At 39.1% G+C, this 24,067-nt stretch overlaps 1 protein-coding gene, 2 long non-coding RNA genes and 1 pseudogene across 3 annotated transcripts; 3 read left to right on the top strand and 1 right to left on the bottom strand.

The window, feature by feature from the left end:
- Window positions 1-5,826: 5,826 nt before the first annotated feature.
- Window positions 5,827-6,882, top strand: LOC142939319 (general transcription factor II-I repeat domain-containing protein 2B-like; annotated as a pseudogene).
- A 3,460-nt stretch (window positions 6,883-10,342) lies between these two features.
- Window positions 10,343-11,818, top strand: LOC142939333 (uncharacterized). Its single transcript, XR_012949958.1, has 3 exons — window positions 10,343-10,400; window positions 10,630-10,769; window positions 10,879-11,818. It is a non-coding gene; the product is annotated as an uncharacterized LOC142939333 (long non-coding RNA).
- Window positions 11,819-12,681: 863 nt separating this feature from the next.
- Window positions 12,682-14,910, top strand: LOC142939331 (uncharacterized). The gene is made up of 2 exons (XR_012949957.1): window positions 12,682-12,881; window positions 13,953-14,910. It is a non-coding gene; the product is annotated as an uncharacterized LOC142939331 (long non-coding RNA).
- A 6,788-nt stretch (window positions 14,911-21,698) lies between these two features.
- On the bottom strand, window positions 21,699-23,081 carry LOC142939327 (protein IFIT1 homolog B-like). The gene has a single exon (XM_076082609.1). The coding sequence runs from the start codon at window positions 22,812-22,814 to the stop codon at window positions 21,765-21,767; it is 1,050 nt and encodes a 349-aa protein (XP_075938724.1). The 5' UTR covers window positions 22,815-23,081; the 3' UTR covers window positions 21,699-21,764.
- Window positions 23,082-24,067: the final 986 nt, after the last annotated feature.

Below are 24,067 nucleotides of genomic sequence, written 5' to 3'. Positions count from 1 at the left end.
CCCAAAGTGAATATGTTTTTCTCATACTTGTTTTTTTTTACAGATGTCCACCTTGAAAATATGGCAGACCTTCTGAAACCGGTGTTACAACCCTTACTGGTTTTAAAACCTACTGGTTTCCCTACCGTCCATGTGTTGTGTTCACTTAACAGCAGCAGCTGTTTTCTGCCTCTGTCGCCAGATTCGTCACACATTCACAAACATATTGCTGGAGATCTATAAGCCACATCCCATATCCATTGCGGGTATTACGATTGTATAAGTGAGCACTACATCACAGCCACGTATGAAGAAATACATTGAAGAAAATATATTTATGGAAAGACCTGGATTCAAACTCTGTCGAGCAAAATAGTAATAAATCTAAAGACAGTCGCCCTACGTGATTTGCCACGTGTTCTTAATTAAGTGTCAGACATTCAGTCATTTACCATTAAGTCATACCTCGTCAGTGTCCAGGGAACGTTTTGGTTTAGGATGATCTGAAACAACTGGTTACCTTGGGCGTCTCTAGGGGTGTAATAAATACAAATGAATTGTTTCCTGTGTCACTTGGTCTTCTTTGTCCTGTAAGTGGAAACTGTTGATGTGTTACTATGACTACTTATTTAATTGCTACATAATGAACTGTGAACGTTTCAACGTTTAAAAGACGTTTAAAACAAGGTGATGTTTAAAAGTAGTTCAAAAGTGACCGTTTTTTCAACGACTATTGAAGACGTTGAATAAACATGTTTAGACCACATTTCAACGAGATTTGCAATATTGTCTTTCAACTGAGAAATGTGGATGTGGTTTCTTAGTAAGCCTCTAAAATGATGATATACTATTATTAGCACAATGTTTAGTATTGCAAATCCCGTTGAAATCTGGTCTAAACATCAACGTTCAATCAACGTCTCCAAATTGTCGGTGAAAAAACGTCTTCTCAACAGAAAAATGCTCGCTGGGTGATTATTTACTCCCACAATGATATGAAATGCAGAAACAGCTACTCACCTCATCATTTAGCTGTTTCCTCAACTTTGTAACTTCTCTAAGTTAGTGTGGCTGGTTTTGGCTCTTGATGCTGCTTTGGCTTCGCTGGTATAAATGATAAGATATTGTTGAGCACGCAGCTTTATATGTTCGCAATCACGTCGAAGCGCATCGTAGAGGCGGGGCACTTGAGTTTCATTCTTATATTCTCTTTTAGAAACATTCCTTGACTTTCGTTTCCAGGAATCGAAGCCTACAGCCATGTCTGATGAATCTAAAACATGACTCATCAACCTACCACATTGTTATGGATGCACCTTCACATCAAATGGAAATATCAACCTGTATATCAACCTTTGAACACATGTGTCTTGTGACCTGTCTTCGCCTTCACTTTCGTTTCCCGGGATTGAAAACCTACAGCCACATCTGATTAAATTGAAACATAATTCATCAACTTTGGTCACTCAATTTTCTCTTATGAGTTATGAGTTACTGTTTTGCAATTCCGAAAAAAGAACTCATACTTATGACAAAAGATCTCGTGATTACGAGATCCGGATTTCATAATTATGAGAAAAGTTAAGGTAGCCTAGTTCGGTAAAGTCGGAGAGATGTTCAGATCCGGACTTCTGATATGAAATGCAGAAACAACTACTCACCTCACCATTTAGCTGTTTCCTCAACTCTGTAACTTCTCTAAGTTATAGCGTGGCTGGTTTTGGCTCTTGATGCTGCTCATCTATAAAGAGAGACTTCGCAATTATAATTTGGAACTTAGCAATACAAGGCAGTCCTTCTTCTCTGGCATCGTAACCAAAAACAATAACAATACACGCGCCTTATTTGCTACCGTCGACAGGCTAACAAACCCTCCAGTGTCAGTAGCTGCTGAGCTCCAATCCACCTGGGCATGCAATCAATTTGCCTCCTTTTTTTACTGAGAAAATTGAGAAAATTAGACAAGCAGTCAGTGCCTCCACACCAACCACAGGATATGTGTTGTCCCCATGTCTAAATAACATCCATTCAAATATCATGACACAAATTCATTCAATCGACCGTAGAAGCCTAGAAGACATTATACAACATCTGAAGTCATCTTCCTGCTGCTTGGATATTCTACCAACACACGTTTTCAAAAATATTTAAACTGCATGACCACTGATCTTTTACAAATTGTAAACACATCCCTTCTCTCAGGTGTCTTCCCACAAGCCCTAAAAAATGCAGTTATTGAACCGTTCCTAAAGAAGGCTAATTTAGACTCCGCAACAATGAAAAATTATAGGCCCTTATCAAACCTCCCATTTTTAAGTAAAATAATTTAAAAAGCATTTTTTCAACAGCAGAACAACTTCTTGGCCGTAAATAACTGCTTTGATGTCTTCCAGTCAGGCTTTTGACAGCACCACAGTCCTGAAACTGCTCTTTGTTGGAGAAATTTATCATACCGTTCTTCTGTTGTCTTGTATCGCTAAACCTGCATATAATCTCAACCCTGCATTTGATTATTGTTTATTCAAGTGTAAAAATATTGTACATGCAGTTATATAAATGTAAAAATATATTTAAGCACATTTCTGTTAGAACTTAAATCCTTTTAATTTAGGGTTAAGAAACCCACATTGCTCTATCAAAGATCAAACAATTAAAGAAAATAGCAAAGACAAATATCAAACAAAAGTTATTACAATAACTTTGTTCAAGGGTGCATTTGCACAATCCCACGTGAAGTATTTCATGTGTTGTAAAGCCACGTTTAAAGTAGTCTTCAATGTACTCGCAATACATTTCCATTTCAAATGTAGTGTAACCAGCCAAAGAGCTGCTTCTATGACTGTGTTTAAGTATCTCACAATTATGACTTTCTATCTCATAACTTCGACTTTCTATCTCATAATTTCGACTTTCTATCTCATAATTTCGACTATGGGGATATTTTTATCATCAAATCTAATTTAAATATATATATTTTTTTTACCTTTTTTTTTTAATCTGGCAGATTCGCGGGCCACATAAAATGACGTGGCGGGCCGAATCCGGCCCGCGGGCCGTATGTTTGACACCCCTGGTCTACAAGGTGCAATGCTTAAAAGCAGAATAGACATATCACAAAAATATTCAATAACTTCATTATTATGCTGTGGAGTGTGACCACAAGTGTCAGTCATTCAGTCATTTATCCATTAAGTCATACCTCGTCAGTGTCCAGGGAACGTTTTGGTTTAGGATGATCTGAAACAACTGGTTACCTTGGGCGTCTCTAGGGGTGAAATAAATACAAATGAATTGTTTCCTGTGTCACTTGGTCTTCTTTATCCTGTAAGTGGAAACTGTTGATGTGTTACTATTACTTATTCAATTGCTACATATTGAACTGTGAACATTTCAACGTTTAAAAGACATATAAAACACGGTGATGTTTAAAAGTGGTTCAAAAGTCAAGGATTCAAGGATTCAAGGATTAGAGGACTTATGTCTCAACAGGATTTGGAAAAACTTGTCCATGCATTGATCTTCAGTAGACTCCACTACTGTAGCGGTGTGTTTACAGGTCTCTGTAAAAAGTCAATCAGAACGCTGCAGCTGATTCAGAACGCTGCAGCTCGAGTCCTCAAGACCAAGAAAGTGGATCACATCACTCCAGTTCTGAGGTCTTTGCACTGGCTTCCCGTCCAACAAAGAAGTGACTTTAAAATCCTGCTGTTGGTTTATAAATCACTGAATGGTTTAGGGCCAAAATACATCTCTGATCTGCTGCTACTTTATGAGCCATCCCGACCCCTTAAGTCGTCTGGGACCGGTCTACTTTCTGTTCCCAAAGTCAGAACTAAACATGGAGAAGCAGCGTTCAGTTTTTCTGCTCCACATATCTGGAACAAAGTCCCAGAAAGCTGCAGGTCTGCTGAGACCCTCAACTCCTTTAAATCAAGATTGAAGACTTTTCTGTTTGCTGCTGCCTTTAATTGAACCAGATTTAAGGATATTAATCAATTTCCTGCAATTCTGAATTTTAGTACTGTATTTTATTTCTTACACTGTTTTTTTCTGTTTAATGACTGTTTTCAATGTTTCGATGAATGTTCTTAATTGTTTTTAAATCTCCTTTACTTCTGCCTCATGTTTTGATGCTTTTAATGGTTTTATGTGAAGCACTTTGAATTACCTTGTTGTTGAAATGTGCTATACAAATACACTTGCCTTGCATGCCTTTGGCTTCTTTGGTATAAATGATAAGATGTTGTTGAGCACGCAGCTTTAAATGTTCACAATCACGTCGAACCGGATGGTAGAGGCGGGGCACTTGAGTATCATTTCTTCTATTGTCTCCTAGAAATACTCGTTGACTTTCGTTTCCGGGAATTGAAGCCTACAGCCATGTCTGATGAATCTAAAACATGACTCATCAACCTACCACATTGTTATGGATGCACCTTCACATCGAATGTAAATATCAACCTGTACATCAACCTTTGAACACATATGTTTCGTGACCTGTCTTCGCCTTCACTGTCTTTCCTGGGATTGAAAACCTACAGCCACATCTGATCAAACTGAAACATAACTCATCAACTTTCGTCACTCAATTTTCTCCTATGAGTTATGAGTTACTGTTTTGTAATTACAAAAAAATAACTCATACTTATGACAAAAGATCTCGTGATTACGAGATCTGGATTTCATAATTATGAGAAAAGTTAAGGTAGCCTAGTTCGGTAAAGTCGGAGAGATATTCAGATCCGGACTTCTCAGATCAGTAACTCAGAAGCGAAACGTTGTTAAAACACAAACCAAAGAGCACAAGAGTGCGCAGGGACCGTCTACAAGGTGCAATGCTTAAAAAAAGAATAGATATATCACAAAAATATTCAATAACTTCATTATTATTCTGTGGAGTGTGACCACAACTAAGTGTCAGTCATTCAGTCATTTATCCATTAAGTCATACCTCGTCAGTGTCCAGGGAACGTTTTGGTTTAGGGTGATCTGAAACAACTGGTTACCTTGGGCGTCTCTAGGGGTGTAATAAATACAAATGAATTGTTTCCTGTGTCACTTGGTCTTCTTTGTCCTGTAAGTGGAAACTGTTGATGTGTTACTATTACTTATTTAATTGCTACATATTGAACTGTAAACATTTCAACGTTTAAAAGACATAAAACACGGTGATGTTTAAAAGTTGTTCAAAAGTGAACGTTTTTTCAATGACTATTGAAGACGTTGAATAAACGTTCAACGGGATTTGCAATATTGTCTTTCAACTGAGAAATGTGGATGTGGTCTCTTAGTAAGCCTCTAAAATGATGATATACTATTATTAGCACAATGTTTAGTGTTGCAAATCCCGTTGAAATGTGGTCTGAACGTCAATGTTCAATCAATGTCTTCAAATAGTCGGTGAAAAAACTTTGAACTTCTTTTCAACAGAAAAATGCTCGCTGGGTGATTATTTACTCCAACAATGATATGAAATGCAGAAACAACTACTCACCTCATCATTTAGCTGTTTCCTCAACTCTGTCACTTCTCTAAGTTATAGCGTGGCTGGTTTTGGCTCTTGTTGCTGCTCATCTATAAAGAGAGACTTCGCAATTATAATTTGGAAATTAGAACGGGAGATGTGAGTTAGCTGTTGGCCCTCAAAAATGTCAGCCTGTGTTAAAAAAAGAGACTGACACAGAGTGTAGAATTTTTAACAAAATATGGACTTTAAAGTTTTTTTTACTGAAGTCAAAGGTAAAGCCGTGTGCATAGTTTGTGGAGAACAAGTCGCAGTGTTGAAGGATTACAATTTGAATCGTCATTACGAGAGGTAACACGCGGAGAAATACGAAAACTTGACGGATGCAGAGCGGGTACGGACGTCTGAGGCTTTGCTAGCTATGCTGCAAAAGCAACAAGGCCTTTTTACCAAAGCTTCACACATCCAGGGATGCAGCCGCCAAGACCAGCTTTGTGATATCCCACAAAATTTAAAAAAACAGTAAGCCATTCTCTGATGGGGAGTTTATCAAAGAGTGTTTGGTGGACTCTGCTGTACTACTATGCCCCCAGAAAAAAGACGCATTCGAGAATGTGCAGCTCTCCAGGCGCACCGCAGCGAGGAGGATCGAGGACATCGAGGGAAATCTGGAGCTTCAGCTGCAAAAAAAAGCAGACAATTTCGAACTTTTCTCCTTGGCTCTGGACGAGAGCTGCGATGTCCGCGACACAGCCCAGTTACTCATCTTTGTACGTGGGATAACGAAAGACTTCGTGATTACAGAGGAGCTGGCAGCAATGCAGTCAATGAAAGGGACGACGACGGGGAGTGATTTGTTCACGGAGGTAAATGCATGCTTCCACAAGCTGGGACTCAAATGGGACAAACTGGCATGTGTCACAACCGATGGTTGTCCAAAAAATCTGACGGGGAAAAATGTCGGACTTTTAAAGCGGATGCAAGATAAAGTGACTGAAATCAACCCAGAACTGAACTTGGTATTTTTGCATTGTGTTATACATCAGAATGTGTTGTGTAAGTCAGTGCTAAAACTTAACCATGTTATTGATGTTGTAACTAAAATAGTTAACGTCATCAGGGCAAGAGCATTGAATCACAGACAGTTTGTTGCACTCTTGGAGGAGCATGAGACTGAACACAGCTGTCAGGTGGCTCAGCCTGGGCAAAGTGAGTTCGGAACCTGAGAGCAGAGATTCAAGAGTTTTGTGAGAAGAAAGGAAAGGACATCCCAGAGCTCTCTGCTGTAAACTGGATGAGAGATTTTGCATTTGCTGTTGATGTGATGAATGATCTGAATACCAAACTGCAAGGCAAGGGCCTCTTTGCACATGACATGTAGCCTGGTGAAGGCTTTCATGAGAAAGTTGCAGTTTCTTTCAAGCCAGATGCAGGTATAGGGTTGCACGGTGTATCGATACTAAAAAGGTACCGCGGTACCTGTACGTTAAAAACGATACGATTTTGCATATTTTTAGTATCGATACTTTATTAAAATAGCGCGCGATCAGAGCGCACTCGCTGCGCCGCTCCCTGTCATGCTGCCTGCAGGCACTAGGCTCGTTCGACTTAAGCCAGGCGTGCGCAGAATCGATCACCGGCGATCGGCGCACACTGCATGCTGGGTAGATTTGCGTCCGACTTGCTCTGACGTCATGAAAACGTGCGTAACGATGATCTCACGTGAGCGAGGCGGCCGCAGATTTTAGAGCCAGGCTATGCAGAATTGCTCTCCACCGACTGCATGACCCCAGGGCATGATGGGACTTGCGCTGCCGTCATGATCACGTGGGCAACGATAACCTCACGAGAGCGGGGTGGCCGCAGATTTTAGAGCCAGGCGCTGCAGTTGCTCTCCACTGACTGCGTGACCCCAGGGCATGATGGGAAACTTCTTGCTGTCTTCGGATCAAAGACCTGATTGGCTCTTAGGTCGGCTGTTCGAGCCTTGGCCTTTGACGTGTCATGTGTCGGCTGTCAAAGACATCCCCATATATAGGGATGGGTCAAATGCAGAGACAAAATTATCCTTAATTAACAGGATAAATATAGTATAAACAAATTTTAATCCTAATTTTCTGTCTAATTGTAATACTTAACGCTAGATTGTTGGCTATTAGTCTCATTTTGTGCAATAACAATAATAATATATAAGGTTATTTATTTAGCATCTGTAAATAAAGATATTTATTGAGAAAGCCTACATCCTACTTGATGTCAACATTTTTTCAGTCAGAGCACTGGAATGTGTCCATTGATTAATGATTGTGAAGCATCACAAAACGTATTGAAAGAAAAGCACAATTGTCACTGATGGAAACTTGCAGCGTTGCTTTTCCTCCGTGTGTAGCCTGTTTATGTAGCCGTGATGTTTGGACAGTTGGTTCAGGTTTTTTATTTCTTAAATTTACGGTTGTATGATTTAGAAATGACGCTATCTTCACATATATTTATTTATATAAATGTTTAAATGTTTAAACTAAAATATGCCCAATCTTATATCCTCAATTATAATAATAACATAGTTAAATATATGAAAAGACATCCAAACTTAAAGACCAGCAATTTTGGGGTTAAGTGTCTTGCTCAAGGACACATCGACATGCTCCTAGAGGAGCTGGGGATCGAACCGCCGCTCCTCTGATTGAAGGACGGCCCTGCACTCCAGTTAGCCACAGTCGCCCAAGATCGGTTCTAGACTATGGCTGTGTGGCTTATAGGTCGGCGTCTAAAACCTTGTTGGGAAAACTGGATGTAATACAAGCGTCAAGAATATGTAGTGGGGTCTTTAAAACAACATCTGTGCCGGCATTGCAGGTAGAAATGGGGGAAATGCCGTTGGAGTTGAGAAGAATACAGATCATGATGACATATTGGGTCAGTTTACAAGGACATAACAACCACCCAACAATAAGTGCAATTGAGCCATGCTGGGAACATGACAACAGGCCAACACAGAGCTCTGGTTGGGTTGTTCAGAAGAAGGCTAGTGAATTAGGTTATAGCAGTTATTCTCCAGCTGTGGTCCAGCTGTTCCTCTTTGGTTACTGCCACAGCCTGGAATAGATCTTGGCCTCCTTGAACTGATGAGAGATGAACGTGGGGGAAACTGTAAGATCTTCAAGTCATACATCAGTTACCACAATTAAATACAGATTTATGGATCTAAAGACCCTAAAACTGGTAGAACAGCAGCAGCAGCAGTGATCCCAGAATTCCATTATGAGTGTGGGAAGAGACTGAGTGATGATTTATCTGTGTTTACATGTGAGATGATGGCCATATAGTTATTGCCTTACAGTGGGTAGAGGAGGTCAGGCCAGAGAGTGGTGATTGCATCAGACTCATGTGCAGTGCTAACGAGTTTGACATTTTGCCACTCCAGAAGCAGAGAGGATTTACTGTTTGAAATACTACAATCATTTTTAAGAATCCATCAAATGCGGATAGCGGTTCATTTTGTGTGGGTCCATGTTGGAGTCGATGGCAATGAGAAGGCGGATAAAGCAGCAAAAAGGGCTTTGAAGAGTGGGAGAAATAACGTAAATGTAAATATAAGTAAGTCAGAAGCTAAAGTGGTGATTAAGGGACAAATCAAAAAGATATGTCAGAACGAATGTAATAAAGGGAGTAAAGGAAGATATCTGTTTAAAGAGGAACCATTGGTTGGGAGCAGGATCTAGTGGACGAACTAGAAAAGAGGAGACGATTATGACAAGACTAAGGAATGGCCATACTGGTCTGAACAGTTCCCTCTATGTTATTAGAAAGCATAATAATGGAAAGTGTACATTTTGTGGAGAAGAAGAAACCGTGGACCATGTTTATTGTCCTGTCAGAGGTACGAGTCAGCGAGAGAAGTTTTGAAAAAGGGTCTAAGAGAGATTGGAGAGGAAAGCTTTAGTGACAAATGTTGGAAACGTTTTCTGGAATATTTAGAGTCAACAACACTAATGAATAGAATTTGAGAAAGAAATGTATTATTATTTATTTTTTCTATTTTATTATTTTATTTTTTCTATATGTGTATATATATATATTTATTTATTTATACACATATCTTTATTTATTTACACACATATGTATATGTATGTGTGTGTATATATGTATATGTATTTCTTTTCGTTTGGTTGTCGTATTAGAGTCCTTAGTCCACTCCAGATTAGTGGGAGGCGGTAATGCACCTGAAAGCTTATGGAGCTAAATCCAGGTCAAATGTTTTGTTCATTTGAAAAACAAATTTGAACCTGAACATTGAAAAATACAGCAATGTATTCAAAATAAAAATAAGTGAATGAAAAGTTTTTTTGGGTTGAATATAATTTTGATTCAGTTCTGGAATTTTTTCGAATACATTTTTTTTTTCAGTTTTCACTTTCATATATATTTTGATATTTGAGTTCTTATATTTTTCAGTTTCAGATTTTATATTTTCAGATTCAAATCTTTTTTTTTCGGTTTCAAATCTTTTTTTCACTTTCAGTTTTTTTTTTTCAGTTCAGATCGTTTTTTTCAGTTCAGACTTTTGACCCTGATCTAACGTGGGGGGCGTGGTATCAACTGAGAGGGGCGTGCCATCATGAGTGACAGCATAACAACGAGGGCTGAGGAGTTCCTCAACCTTCAGGTAACGTGGGCACCGCGAGAATTATGATTCAACACTTTCTATACACCATATTCACGTGATTGGAAGTAAAAAAAAATACGCTAGTGCCAAAATTCTGTTTAGCAAGCTGTTTTAGCCTCTACTTGGGACGAATCACAGTAAAAGAGCAATAAACTATGCCATATTGGGCCGTTCAACTACCACACTTTAATATCTGACGTTTCTCACTTCCACACACAACTGTGAACGCAGCGTAGTATCCTTGCGATGGCGTCCGCTCCACCCGGACCGCCTGCTGGCGCCAGCGCGCAGGTAAGAAATCGACTTTATTTTTTTATAGATACTAGAAATTATCCTAAATATTATAATGATGATTGTAAGATAGCATCATACATAAAGGGAGAAGATTTATTTAAGTGGGGATTTCGCCAAAGCTAGAAATTAAGCAACTAGCTTAATGCTATTAGCTAGTGTTTGTGAATTTTTCCCTCCTTACACTGACGAGCTCAAGTCCTTCAATGTGTGTTGTCTTTCGTAACAGAATGTCGACTATAATTCGACAGTGGCTGCAGCTGCACAGAGCCTTATAAATGTGCTCGCACAGAACCTCTCTCAGGGACAGCAAGAGCAAGGAAGAACGCAGCAAGAGCCATCATATTCTGTAGTACAGGACATGGCCAGGTTTTAGTTTTTATGGAATTTCATTTTTCATGTTCATTTAATGGTAGTTTGACTAGTTCATATGTATATTCATCATATTTTAATCAAATTGTTTTTTTTAATCATTTAGATCTTTCCCTGGGTTTTCCACAAGAAAAAGTAACCGTGGAAAGCGAATGATGCAGAGTCTAAAGACCTGTGGCACAGCATCCACAAAGACCTGGAGGCCTTTTAGTTTCTATGCATACAGTTGTGTGAAAAAGTGTTTGCCCCCTTCCTGATTTCTTATTTTTTTGCATGTATGTCACACTTAAATGTTTCAGATCATCAAACAAATTTAAATATTAGACAAAGATAACACAAGTAAACACAAAATGCAGTTTTTAAATGAAGGTTTTTATTATTAAGGGGGGAAAAAAATCCAAACCTACATGGCCCTGTGTGAAAAAGTGATTGCCCCCCCCCTGTTAAAACATAAATTAACTGTGGTTTATCACATCTTTGGAAAGCTGAGTTCAATTTCTCTAGCCACACCCAGGCCTGATTACTGCCACACCTGTTCTCAATCAAGAAATCACTTAAATAGGACCTGCCTGACAAAGTGAGGTAGACCAAAAGATCCTCAAAAGCTAGACATCATGCTGCGATCCAAAGAAATTCAGGAACAAATGAGAAACAAAGTAATTGAGATCTATCAGTCTGGAAAAGGTTACAAAGCCATTTCTAAAGCTTTGGGACTCCAGCGAACCACGGTGAGAGCCATTATCCACAAATGGCGAAAACATGGAACAGTGGTGAACCTTCCCAGGAGTGGCCGGCCGACCAAACTTACCCCAAGAGCGCAGCGACGACTCATCCAAGAGGTCACAAAAGACCCCAGAACAACATCCAAAGAACTGCAGGCCTCACTTGCCTCAATTAAGGTCAGTGTTCATGACTCCACCATAAGAAAGAGACTGGGCAAAAATGGCCTGCATGGCAGAGTTCCAAGACGAAAACCACTGCTGAGCAAAAAGAACATAAAGGCTCGTCTCAGTTTTGCCAGAAAACATCTTGATGATCCCCAAGACTTTTGGGAAAATACTCTGTGGACTGACGAGACAAAAGTTGAACTTTTTGGAAGGTGTATGTCCCATTACATCTGGCGTAAAAGTAACGGCATTTCAGAAAAGGAACATCATACCAACAGTAAAATGTGGTGGTAGTGTGATGGTCTGGGGCTGTTTTGCTGCTTCAGGACCTGGAAGACTTGCTGTGGTAAATGGAACCATGAATTCTGCTGTCTACCAAAAAATCCTGAAGGAGAATGTCCGGCCATCTGTTCGTGACCTCAAGCTGAAGATGATTGAGATGCTGTGGCATGACCTTAAAAAGGCGGTTCATGCTCGAAAACCCTCCAATGTGGCTGAATTACAACAATTCTGCAAAGATGAGTGGGCCAAAATTCCTCTACAGCGCTGTAAAAGACTCATTGCCAGTTATCGCAAACGATTGATTGCAGTTGTTGCTGCTAAGGGTGGCCCAACCAGTTATTAGGTTTAGGGGGCAATCACTTTTTCACACAGGGCCATGTAGGTTTGGATTTTTTTTCCCCCTTAATAATAAAAACCTTCATTTAAAAACTGCATTTTGTGTTTACTTGTGTTATCTTTGTCTAATATTTAAATTTGTTTGATGATCTGAAACATTTAAGTGTGACAAACTTGACTGTTGAACATTAATGCAGATGTGACGCACACAAAATGTATGGTCACATTTTTGTTATTAGATTCATATTTGAACGAATTTCTGTGATTTGCCTATCATAATTAAACTTCCTTTAGAAGTGTATTTTTTATCTATGCCCAGTAGGTGGCAGTGGAGCGCTGTTGATCTGCCTCGCGACCAGAGATTTGTAGGTGCGCGTTCAGCGTCTTCTCATAGCTTGAGAGGACACTGAAGCGAGAAGCCACAGCGTTTGCCTGTTTCATTTATTTCCTGTTTTTCTCAGGCACAAAATCTGTGATCAGGCCCATTCATGCTGGGACCTGTAACACAGAGACAACCCCAACCTCCTCTGAAGAGTTTGACCTTGCCCAGGCAGGACTTGGAAAAAGACATCTCAACATGTCCAGGGATATGGGCCATGAAGAGGTATTGCATAAAGAAAACATACTAGTTACAAATTGCACAATTGTTTATATTTGAAACATGCAACTTCATCCTAGTGTTTGGCTTTTCTTCAATATTTTTCTTTTTCTTTTTCACAATATTTATTTTGGCTGAGCAAAGCCATTATCACATTAAGCATACATATAGATTGTGATGGAAGAAGTAATCTTTGACTTAAGTAAAAGTAGCTATACCACTGTAAAAAAACTTTGTTTCAAGTAAATGTCCTGCATTCAAAACCTTAATTATGTCAAAGCACAAAAGTATTAGCATCAAAATATAGCAAAAGTATAATTAGTCATTTTGAAGAATGGCCCATTTCAGTATCATATATATATATATATATATATATATATATATATATATATATATATATATATATATATATATATATATATATATATATATCTATCATGTTATTGGACTATAATTATTGATGCATTAATGTTGATCACTTTAATGTTGCGGCTGTTGAAGGTGGAACTAATTTTAGTAATATGTATTAATAATCTAAATCTGCAAAGTAACCAGTAACTAAAGCTCTCAATGTATGTTGTGGAGTAAAACATACAAGATTTCCCTCTGAAATAGTTGAGTAGAAGTATAAAGTAGCATGGAATGCAAATACTGAAATAAAGTACAAGTACTTTTAAATAGTACTTAAGTAAAGTTAGTAAATTAAATTAGTTACACTCCACAACTGCATATACATTATACATACAAATGATACATTTTTTCCTAAACCTGTAGTTCTTAATGAGAACTTTTACAAAGGCCAATCTATATCTCCATTCTATGTAGAAAGACTTAATGTTAACACAGAATGCCATTTATAACCATTGTGCTTGGCCGAAATAGTGGAATATCTCCAAACCTCAGGAAATAACACACATTTGATTACATTTGTTTTGGATCAGCTGTTCTTCTGTGACCGAGAGTACCTCTGTTTATTTCACTTCTTTAAATTAAAGACCTGCATTGCAATAAAAAAGGAAAACTACATTTTAAACTGTCACATAACTTTTTTTTTTTTTTCTTCTCTTTGCTTCATAGCTGAAGATCATGAAGAGGACGAAGACGGCCCACGGTCCATCACACCTGCAAGGTTTCTGCAGTGGATCACAGGCCAAGGTCACATCCCACTTCTCCCATCCGAGAAGAAGGATTTTGCTGTGATGCTCGGATTTAACCACGACTGCAGTGCAGACTTTGGGCATCACAGCATCTGTTACCGTCTCAGCATGTACAGAGACAATTGCACTACCCGTACGACATATGAGGGCATATGTCGAGTTCAAAAAGGTTATGATGGAGGCTTTTCATCTCGGGCAGGAATTTCACAATGTGTAGACAATTCTCTCTCGTTCAGTCTGATGCAGTACTGCAGAGCACTTTAAATCAGTATCACTGCTGGATTTGTATTCTTCTCTCAAAGAGGAGAACTTTCCACACATGAGGAGGCATGCTCAGAAGATGTTGGTTCTCTTTGGATCTACCTACATCTGTGAACAAACATTATCCGTGATGAAGTTGAACAAATCCAGATCCAGATCCTCTCTCACTGACATCACCTGTCAGCTGTCCTTCACATCTCACCTCACACATTCAGCCTGACTTCAGTCACTCGTTCAAGCTCAACAAAGACTAGATTTCTCGCACTGAACTGAAAAACAGAAAGAGGTAATTGTATAGTAATAGTTATAAAAGTACTAATTTTGCAAAAACATGATCCCCGTCAGTGTTCTACTATTATATATGGATATTACAAATGTATATGTTGTTTGGATCATTATTCCTGCTGCAGATGTTTTAGGTGGAGCTCATTTTAACTCCTTTATACTCTGTTGTTCAGTTTGGGTAGTTTGGAAAGGTTTGAAAAATGATAATGTGCAAAGTAACTAGTAACTAAAGCTGCCAGACAAATGTAGTGGAGTAAAAAGTACAATATTTCCCTCTGAGATGTAGTGGAGTAGAAGTACAAAGTTAAATAAAATATGAATACTAAAGTAAAGTACCTTGAATTTGTACATAAGTACAGTACTTAAGCAAATATACTTAGTTACATTCCACCACTGATCATAACATTTACTCTTACCACTCACAGCTCATCAAAACCAAACAACTTACTGCTTTTTATAAAGAGGTGGAATAATGTTGAGCAGGATTGAGTTCAGTCTATTGGTCCGGCCCTCCACAACAGTCCCTGTTTCTCATGTGGCCCCTTGGGAAAAATAATTGCCCACCCCTGGTCTACAAGGTGCAATGCTTAAAAAATAATAGACATATCACAAAAATATTCAATAACTTCATTCTTATGCTGCGGAGTGTGACCAAAAACACTTCACACATCAATGGTCTCTTAAACTAAAAAAGGTAACCCTTATTACAATGGTCATATACATACAGGTGCATACATGAAATGTGTCCTCTGCATTTAAACCCACCATATGGCTTCAGGAGCAGTGGGCTGCTGTAAAGCAGACCAAGGAGGAACTTGGGGTCTAGTTTTTCACTAATGGACAGCAAGACATACAATTAGTAGTAGCCGAGGATCAAACCACCAACCTCGAGTTAAAAGGAAAATGCTCTCTTGCATAAGCAAATTTTCACAAATTTGTTGCGTATAACCAGGAGAAGACCATTGATGTAGTGAGTTTGGTCACACTACACTGCATGTCAAATGAAGTTATTGAATATTTCTGCACTATGTCTATGTCCTTGTGCACTCACTCTCACAGCCGGCTGCACATAGCAACCGATATTATTTGTCCAGCTCAGATGACATTTAATTTGATTTAATTATTACGAGTTCTTATCTTGTAATTACAAGATAGTAACTCATAATGACGAGATAAGGTGTTTATATATTGTCTTCTTTGGATGCAAAGCGCTTCTATAATTTAGAAAGGTTATTTTCTTCATTTTGAAGAACTTGATCTTATTCTGAGTGAAAGATTAAAACCCGAGATACCACATTGTTATGGCTGCACCTTCACATCGAATGATAATATCAACGTGTTGTGAAACCTTTGAACGCATCTGTATGTTTTGTGACCTGTCGGCCTTCACTTTCGTTTCCTGGGATTGAAAACCTACAGCCACATCTGATCAGACTGAAACATAACTCATCAACTTTGGTCACTCAATTTTCTCTGATGAGTTATGAGTTATGAGTTACTGTTTTGTAATTACAAGAAAATAACTCATACACAATGACAAATGACAAGATCTTTTGATTAATAATGACAATTGAGTAAAGGAAGTCGAGAGCTGTAAACAGAGACAGCTCGCCTTCAAAGTAAAAGTTGCGTGTTTTCAAACATCTTTGCTCCAGCGATCAATTTAAGGAGAGTGTTGGAGCTATTTATTTGATATGGAATTTTGTTATTTCATTTAGAGAGCTTTATAATATTTGTTCAGAGAGCTTAGAACAAATATTATCAATAATGAACATAATATATAACTGTTACAAAGTCATATTTCTGCCACTCTTCCACAATTGAAGGTGAATAAACTGCAGATGAGCGGAAACACTGAATTATATGTATGTAATGATTCATTATATTATCAACTTATTTATTTAAATAAATGCTTCTTAAACTATTTGGGTGAATATTTCAGGCTGTAGTGTTGAGACTTGTGATGAGAAAGAGTTGATTTATGTTGAACTTTGACTTTATAGCTGGCTCTGTTGTCATGACAATGACGCCACGAAGCTATCCCATGTAAAATCCTTCAAGCTTATTTACTGTTTGTACTTTTAACTATTCTACAATAAAATAAAATGAATGAATAATAAAAATAATTTTGCAGGATCATCCTCTGGGCTTGAACATCGTGACTTTCCACAGCATAAATATCACTCCTTGTAGAACATTGTCTGTGCCAACCCTTATTTTAATAAAACAAAATTTCACTCTTCAATTTTCTTTACTTTTATGAAATTACAAACGTTTTCTACTTGTGTCTGCTGCCCGTTGGCATCATGGTAACATGGATTTCACACCAGCCAATCAGTTCCTTCCATCAAAAAAAACTTTATTTCAGACTCTTTTGCCGTCTATCATTAAGTAGTACTAATCAATATTATTGCAGTGTCCTCATTAAATTACATTTACATATGTTGAGGGCTGAGTAAGTCTACGACTACTATTATTTACTCAACCCTCAACAATATATTGTAGTATGAAGAAACAAAATTTAACAGCACCACAAACATCCTCCAAAATGACAAACAGTTAAATCAACACCTCTCTTTAGCAGGGAGGATTTATTGCAGGACTGTTGTATTATACTGCATTAGTTGTAGCTCAGTGTACCTAATTTAATTTAATATCCACCTGTGTGTTGTACGTCCAGTCACATTCACACAGTGTAACCCGTCAGCTCTGGAGAATCTCTACACACCTCAGTGTCAACTTTCTCTGGGCTCAGCATCATCCTGCAGTGATTAACACGCAGCAGAGACACTGCTCACTGCTCACTGCTACATACTGTCTCTGCTATGCATTGAACATGCAGGTTTACACTGGAAAGCCGATTGGAGGAGCCCCACTGAAGAATCAGGGCATGAGGGTTGTGCTCAACATGGCAGAGGCTATCAGGGGGCACAACATTACCTGTGACAAGTTTTTCACATCCTACAACCTGGGTCAGGAACTTCTAAAGAGAAAGCTCACAATGGTCAGGACTGTCCGATAAAACAGATCTGAGCTCCCTGCCGAACTGTTGGAGATCAAGAACAGGGCTCCCCAGTCGTCCAAGTTTGTCTTCACAGACACCACAGCCCTAGTGTCTTACTGCCCCAAATGTATCGGCCTACAATGCGTTCGTCATCTGGACGGAGATTTTTCCTCAGTGGAACGTGTCGAAGCTGTACAAGAGGCGCATCTTTCTCGAGGAACTTGGGAAGGCACTCGTGGTGCCGCACATACAACGGAGACAGCACATACCGAGGACCCCAGTCGCTGCAGCCACAGTGAGGGAGATCCGGGAGAGAAGTGCACCCAGTACACTAGTGTCTGAGGTAAGTAATTGTGTGTGTGCATGCATGTGTGCGTTTCAGGGGATCAGGAGAAAGACATAGTAAAGTAATCATTATCTTTATCTTTCTAGGTTGCTGCTGGGTGAAAAAGGAAGAGGAAGAGGTGCCAGGTCTGCCAGCCATCTGATGACATCAAGACGAGCACAACATGTGCGACATGTGCAAAATGTATTTGCACAAAGCACACCGTGACGACATGTCACTCGTGTGCTGTGTAGACACAGATACACAGACAAACGCATACAAACACACACACACACCTCGTTCATTGTGCTCATCTCTTGTTCATTTTTGTAAATGTCTGTTTCTTAACACTATAAATAAACATGAATAAAGTTTACTTTCAATACAAATCCTTATGACTCATTTGGCTTGATTTTGAGTGAGCGGGTCAATATGACCCTGAACATCAGAGGTGTCTCATCTCTATTTATCTACATCACCCCATGAAAAAAAGAAAGTTTCAAAATGTAAAAAAGATTTCGAAAAAAAATACATGTTTTGGTAGACTAATGCAATTTATATCTAGGTTTTTCCAATGTACCTAAAAAATAGTTTGAACATGTATTTTTCATGAAAACGAGTGAGTTATCCGAATTGAACTGTGATCTATGGAGGGGTGAATAACTCCATTCCACTAAATACTGATTGAATTGTTAGTAATGGTGTTGGTGATGAGGTACAAACTATAGTTATTAGGATTTTTTGGTTTCTGACAACTTTTGGATGATTAAACATGCACCGGGTCACATTGACCCGGGAACATCATTGCTGTACCTAAAAAACGAACATAACAGGAGGGTTCTCTTCAAGGAACAGTGTGTAACATTTAGGGGGATTAGTTGGCAGAAAAGGAATATATTATGCATAACTCTAGTGTATAATGACCTGAAACTAATAATCGTTGTGTTTTATTTAGCTTAGAAAAAGCCATTTATATCTAATTAGGGAGCGAGTCCTTTTCCACGGAGTCCGCCATGTTGCACCGCCGTGTTTCTACAGCAGCCCAGAACGGACACTGGCTCTGGTGAGAGACGTTTGTGTTTTTGCCTTACCTAAAAGGTAGGGATGGCTACTGAGACTCGGTATTAAACGTGCCCCGGATTATTAAAAATCGGAGTATTGATAAACTCTGTTACTGGTGCTTTTTATTAGTACTTTTTAATGGTTAGGTGTAATTTAATATCACGCTGAAGTGAGCATTTCCACTACTTTCTCTGTGGGGCTGAGCTCCTCCAACTACACATAGACACAAACACACATGATGCATCAGTGATCAGAGAGGCGGGACGGTGGTCCCTGAACCAGGTGAAGTGAAGAATACTTGATTTGACGGCAACTTCGCTTGTTACTGCAAAAAAAACATTTGCAAGTAAAAGCCAATCATTTATCAATACATCTGTTCCACAACCACTAACATGTAAACAAAACCTAATTCAATTGGCCGCTCTCATCCACTGTACCCTAACTCGTTATGTTTACACAAACACAGCACATGCGATCGGCCAAAACCTTTTTTTTCTCCTTTTTTTTTTTTTTACAAACAAGCTAAAGTGAAGGCTGTCTGTCTGAAGTTTACTGTTTATCTTAGTTTGTTCTTGTAAACTTCTCTACTGGCTGAGACAAAGCAGAGAGGAGGAGAGAGGACGGGAGGAATGACTGATACTATCTAATGTCTGTGTTCCTCATTATTATTATTATTTATAAACTTTACTCAGGAGGTTTCCAGTGAAATATTAATGACTTTATAAAGTGACTTTGCTGTTGTAAACATTACTGTTATAATTCATTTCTAATCCTGTTCTGAATTTATTTGTATTTAAAATTCTATATATGCTTTAAAATGCAATCATTTGTCATGAAAAAGAACAGAGTATTGTTGTGGAATATTTCTTATGACTAGTCGGGAGAAGAAAGTGAAGGTTTGTTATCAATATAAAATAAACAGAGTCTTGATGAACGATCAAAGTTTGTAAAGTCAATTTATTTGCTTGCAAGCAAAGAGAACAGTCTCACAGACACATTGCAGTCATCTGTAAGAGTGCTCTGGCTAAACAGTCACAATGCATGGACATTTATGTTCAGACAGCTTCCTGTTATCTGCTTAGCTAACAAGAATACACAAAGAACACAATAAAAGGCAGGTCATCCTTCGAGCCTTAGTATACTTCATTTAAGACAGTCAGGAAGGCGCTTTATCTCCTGTTTGCAAATCCCTTTGTTCACAGTTTGCCTTACAATTTAAACAAACAGTTTAAACTCACAGCAGATGCTTCCTTAGAGGCCACTGTGACATTGTTACAATGACTATTGCAGAGACAGAATAGACATTTTTTACCCTCACACATCATATATGCATGCAAAGGTTTACGCCTTTACAACTTCAGATAATGCGTCATAAAGGAAGTAGAAGTATTTCAGACAAAGGATCTCTGTTAGTCAAGGCCTCTCTGTGTCTCTGTCTTACTGAAGAAAGAAACAGTGCACAATATAACAAATAACAAGACACCTGGATACAAAACTAACAGAAATCATCTACTGAAACTACTGTTTGGTGTCTGCACTTTTAGGACTTACATTCTTTAAACCTTCACATGAGACTATGACACATTTTCCCATTACAGTATTGATAAAAGTAGCTGTTTGCAGTAATAAAACCCTAAAGATACCTATCACTAGCTGAAGGCCACTGCAGTTCTCCGATAGGCTTAGAAAGGGGGGGGGGGGGGGGGGGGCTGAGCTGAGGGTCATATTGTTGCTTGCTATCTGCAACCTCACCACTAGAGGCCACTAAATCACACACACTGTTCCTTTAAGTTGATTCAAAGTCAGAAACAGTTTTTTCTTCATCTTGAAGTATGCCTTCATGCCACACTGAGGGAAATATTTAAACCCAAGCTCCCACATTGTTTTGGCTGCACCCTCCCATCAAATGGAAATATTAACTTGGTGTGCATTATTTTAAACACACTTATATATCTAGTATATGTGAACATTTTGAGCAGCGGCCGTCTGCAGAGTGTTGGTGTGAACAGCGGTGACAGCGGTTACCTGGAGACACCTGCATTACGACACTCTGCTGCCATCTTCCCTTGTAACCTGGTTACTGTTTGGTTACCACTTCACACTGACGGGGCTGTTTAACTGAAAACCAAAAATTCTATTTGGCAGTAGCTTTCAAGAGCTGTAGTTTGACTAACATCCATCAGCGCCCTGTGAAGAGGACTGCAAGATTGTGTAGAGTACATGAATTTATTGTATAGTAACCAGCAAAAAAAAACACAACTTAAAGAGTTCTTAGTGTCATTGTATATTTAATAGTAATAATAGGTAATTGTGTACTACGGAGACACAGCTTGACATACTTTCTATACATACAATCAGCTGCATCTGCTGTTATATTCAGGTTACAGGCATCAAATTTACTATTACATTATTAGAGAATGTTATATTCCACGACTCAAAGGCATACAGCAAAGCAGATTTCACATACTGCTAGTAGTAATAATAGTAATGTTCTTACGTAAACTTAAAATACAGTGCTAAGAAAAAACACACAACAGGAATTTAATAAACACAACATCTGATCAAAATCTATTGTAATAAACCATGTGATGAGAGTGTACTATTTCTGACAAATATATAGTTTTTTAAAAATGTTAAAGCTTTTGTCTTCCAATAACTACTAAACTGAAAACAACTTGCAGACACCTGCCTTTATAAAGGATACAGCTCAATTAATAAGTATTCTCAGATTTTATTTTTAGGTAATGCAATGAATTTATTTTTCCAGATTTAGGACCAGTGTTGTAAAGAAACCACTATGGCTCTTGCAGGTTTTCCAGAAACTCCTCTATTTCTCTCCACATTCGGTTCCTGTGTTTATTTTTAATCTTCTCCAGAGCTTTGATGCTGGTCCTACGATCGCAGGATTGATGCGGTATCTCTGCCGCCTTCATGTGATATTTTAGTGACTTGTTGTGATCCTGTCGATCGAAGTTTAAATATTTTGCGTAGTGGTTGTAAAGGAGCTGTTTTTCGGCAGGTTCCAGATCAATTTTTAGCAGTTCCTGGAACATCTGCTCAGCTTTAGCCTGGCCGTGATTGGACTTTGCGTATATTTTTGCGAGGTCTACTTTCTTCACAAATGAAGAATGAGGGTAACGAGAAATCACCTCCTCATGGAGACCGATTGCTCTGTCTATCATGCTTTGTTTGTTGCTGAAACGAATGATTTTCCATTTGTAAGTGAGTGCGGCACGTTTCATCAGATAACGCTCATCTGGATGTTGTTCCAGAGCTTTCTCTGCCAAATCAATGGCCTCAGTAAAATATTTAAGGTGTCTGTAAACATTTAGTATTGCTTTCATACCATTGTAGCTGCTGACAGGATTTCTCAAAACCTTTTCGGCTAACTCACGTGCTTCATCCTCAACTCTTTCTCCTTTCTTTGCACGTTGCTCAAGGTAGTAAGCAGCAAGGTACAAGTTCTCTGGATCCTGTTCCTTGGCGACTCTCATTTTCTCAAAGATGTCAGCCTCCAGCACTGTGTCGCTGTCATCAAAAGCACTCGCTAACTCCATGACGTGACTGGTGTTCCACTCCACCATGTCCGGCTGCATCCTGATGGCTTTCTGGAAGTAATCTGAAACCAGCTCTCTGTCTGTGCTGAACTTCATCAGGGTCCAGGCTTTTTCAGCGTAGATCTCTGCATGGAGCTCGTCCTGCGATGGAGATGGGTATTTCTTCATCAGGGCTTCAACCTTGGACAGGTAAGCCTCGCTCTCTGCTTGGTCTCCCAGGTGGTGGTGCAGCCAAGCCAGGTTCCCGTAGTTCACCACTAACCAGGGACCGTCATCTGCTTTTCTCATCTGGCGGAAGGCCTCTGCAGCCTTGTTGAAGAAACTCTGGGCGTCTTCGGTGAAGCCCAGCTTGTACTGAACGAACCCCCTCAGGTTGTAAATGTGACCCAGCCAGCTGTTTCCCTCCTCTGTGCCGATGTCCACCAGCTTGTCCCTTTGATATAAAAGTTTGGTCTTGCTGGGGTCCAGACCCCAGGTAAAGTGGCACTGCAGGGCCTCCAGTTTTGAGAGCAGTGGTGTTTGACTCTGAGCAGCACTGATGGGGAATAAAAATGACAAATATTAAAACACATCACTAGGTTAATATAATATGCTCGGAGGCGTGCTATGTGTGGATAATCATTGTTCATTTCATGTTGAGGAAGGGAGGAAGATAGAAATAGAGTAAGGAGCATTGAATCTGTTAGCTGCTTCCTTGATCTGGACACAACATAATTTCACTACACACACTGTGTATGGTTGTGTACGGTGGTTTGATTTGAAAGGCAGCAAAAAAAAAAAAAAGTAAGGGAGGATCGGAGGGGGGAATGAAAAATAGAGTAGGGCGCATTGAATGGTCAGAAAGGAAATAAGGAAGGAGCAATAAAAGAAGATAAGGAAAGAAGTATGAGAGGAGGAAGAAAAAATATGGACCAACAAACGGCTGCATAGAAAAAGTAAGGTAGGAAGAGGAAAGTAGGTAAAGAAGGAAGTGAAAGAGAAACAGAAGAGGACAAAGGAAGGCAAATGAGTGGAAGTAGAGGAAATGGGACAATGGAGGGAAGGAAAGGATAAGAAAAGAGGTATAAAAACAGACAAAATATAAAACCATGGAGGACAAGAAGAAACAAAGGCTGAAAAAAATACAAAGGTAAACGAAGTATGCAATGAATACATAAATCAGTAATGAAAGGTAGGATAGCGTCTGTGAGGAAGGAAGAAACAGAGTGAGGCAGGAGGAGGAAAAAAAGGGGGGGGGGTCAGAAGGACAGAAGGGAGAAAGAAAAGATGGCAGAAAGAGGTAAGGAAGGAGGAGGCAAGGAATAAAGGTGAAGAAATGGTGTGAGCCACAGAGGAGAACAAGGAAGAAAAAAATAGGATAATGAAATAATTCAACAACAACATTGCACATTTGTCCACCAGAATTATATTCCTGGAAGTGTTGGATGAAACTTCAAGAAAACTGATCAGTAATAATTGTTAATAAAAAGGGTTTCTAAATCCCTGTGGCACTGACTGAAAGGCAAGACTGAAGAAACACAGGAGGGATAATAGTAGTAGCC

This window comes from Anarhichas minor, unplaced genomic scaffold (assembly GCF_050575085.1).
Source record: "Anarhichas minor isolate MPS153535 unplaced genomic scaffold, ASM5057508v1 ptg000096l, whole genome shotgun sequence".
NCBI classification, from domain to species: Eukaryota; Metazoa; Chordata; class Actinopteri; order Perciformes; family Anarhichadidae; genus Anarhichas; species Anarhichas minor.
Note: the sequence above shows the minus strand (reverse complement) of the source record. Positions and strands in the feature narration are given on the sequence as shown.

Bases quoted from the DNA above. Each gene is read 5' to 3' on its own strand.
- LOC142939327 (XM_076082609.1), bottom strand. From the start codon at position 22,814: ATGAGAAAAGCAGATGACGGTCCCTGGTTAGTGGTGAACTACGGGAAC.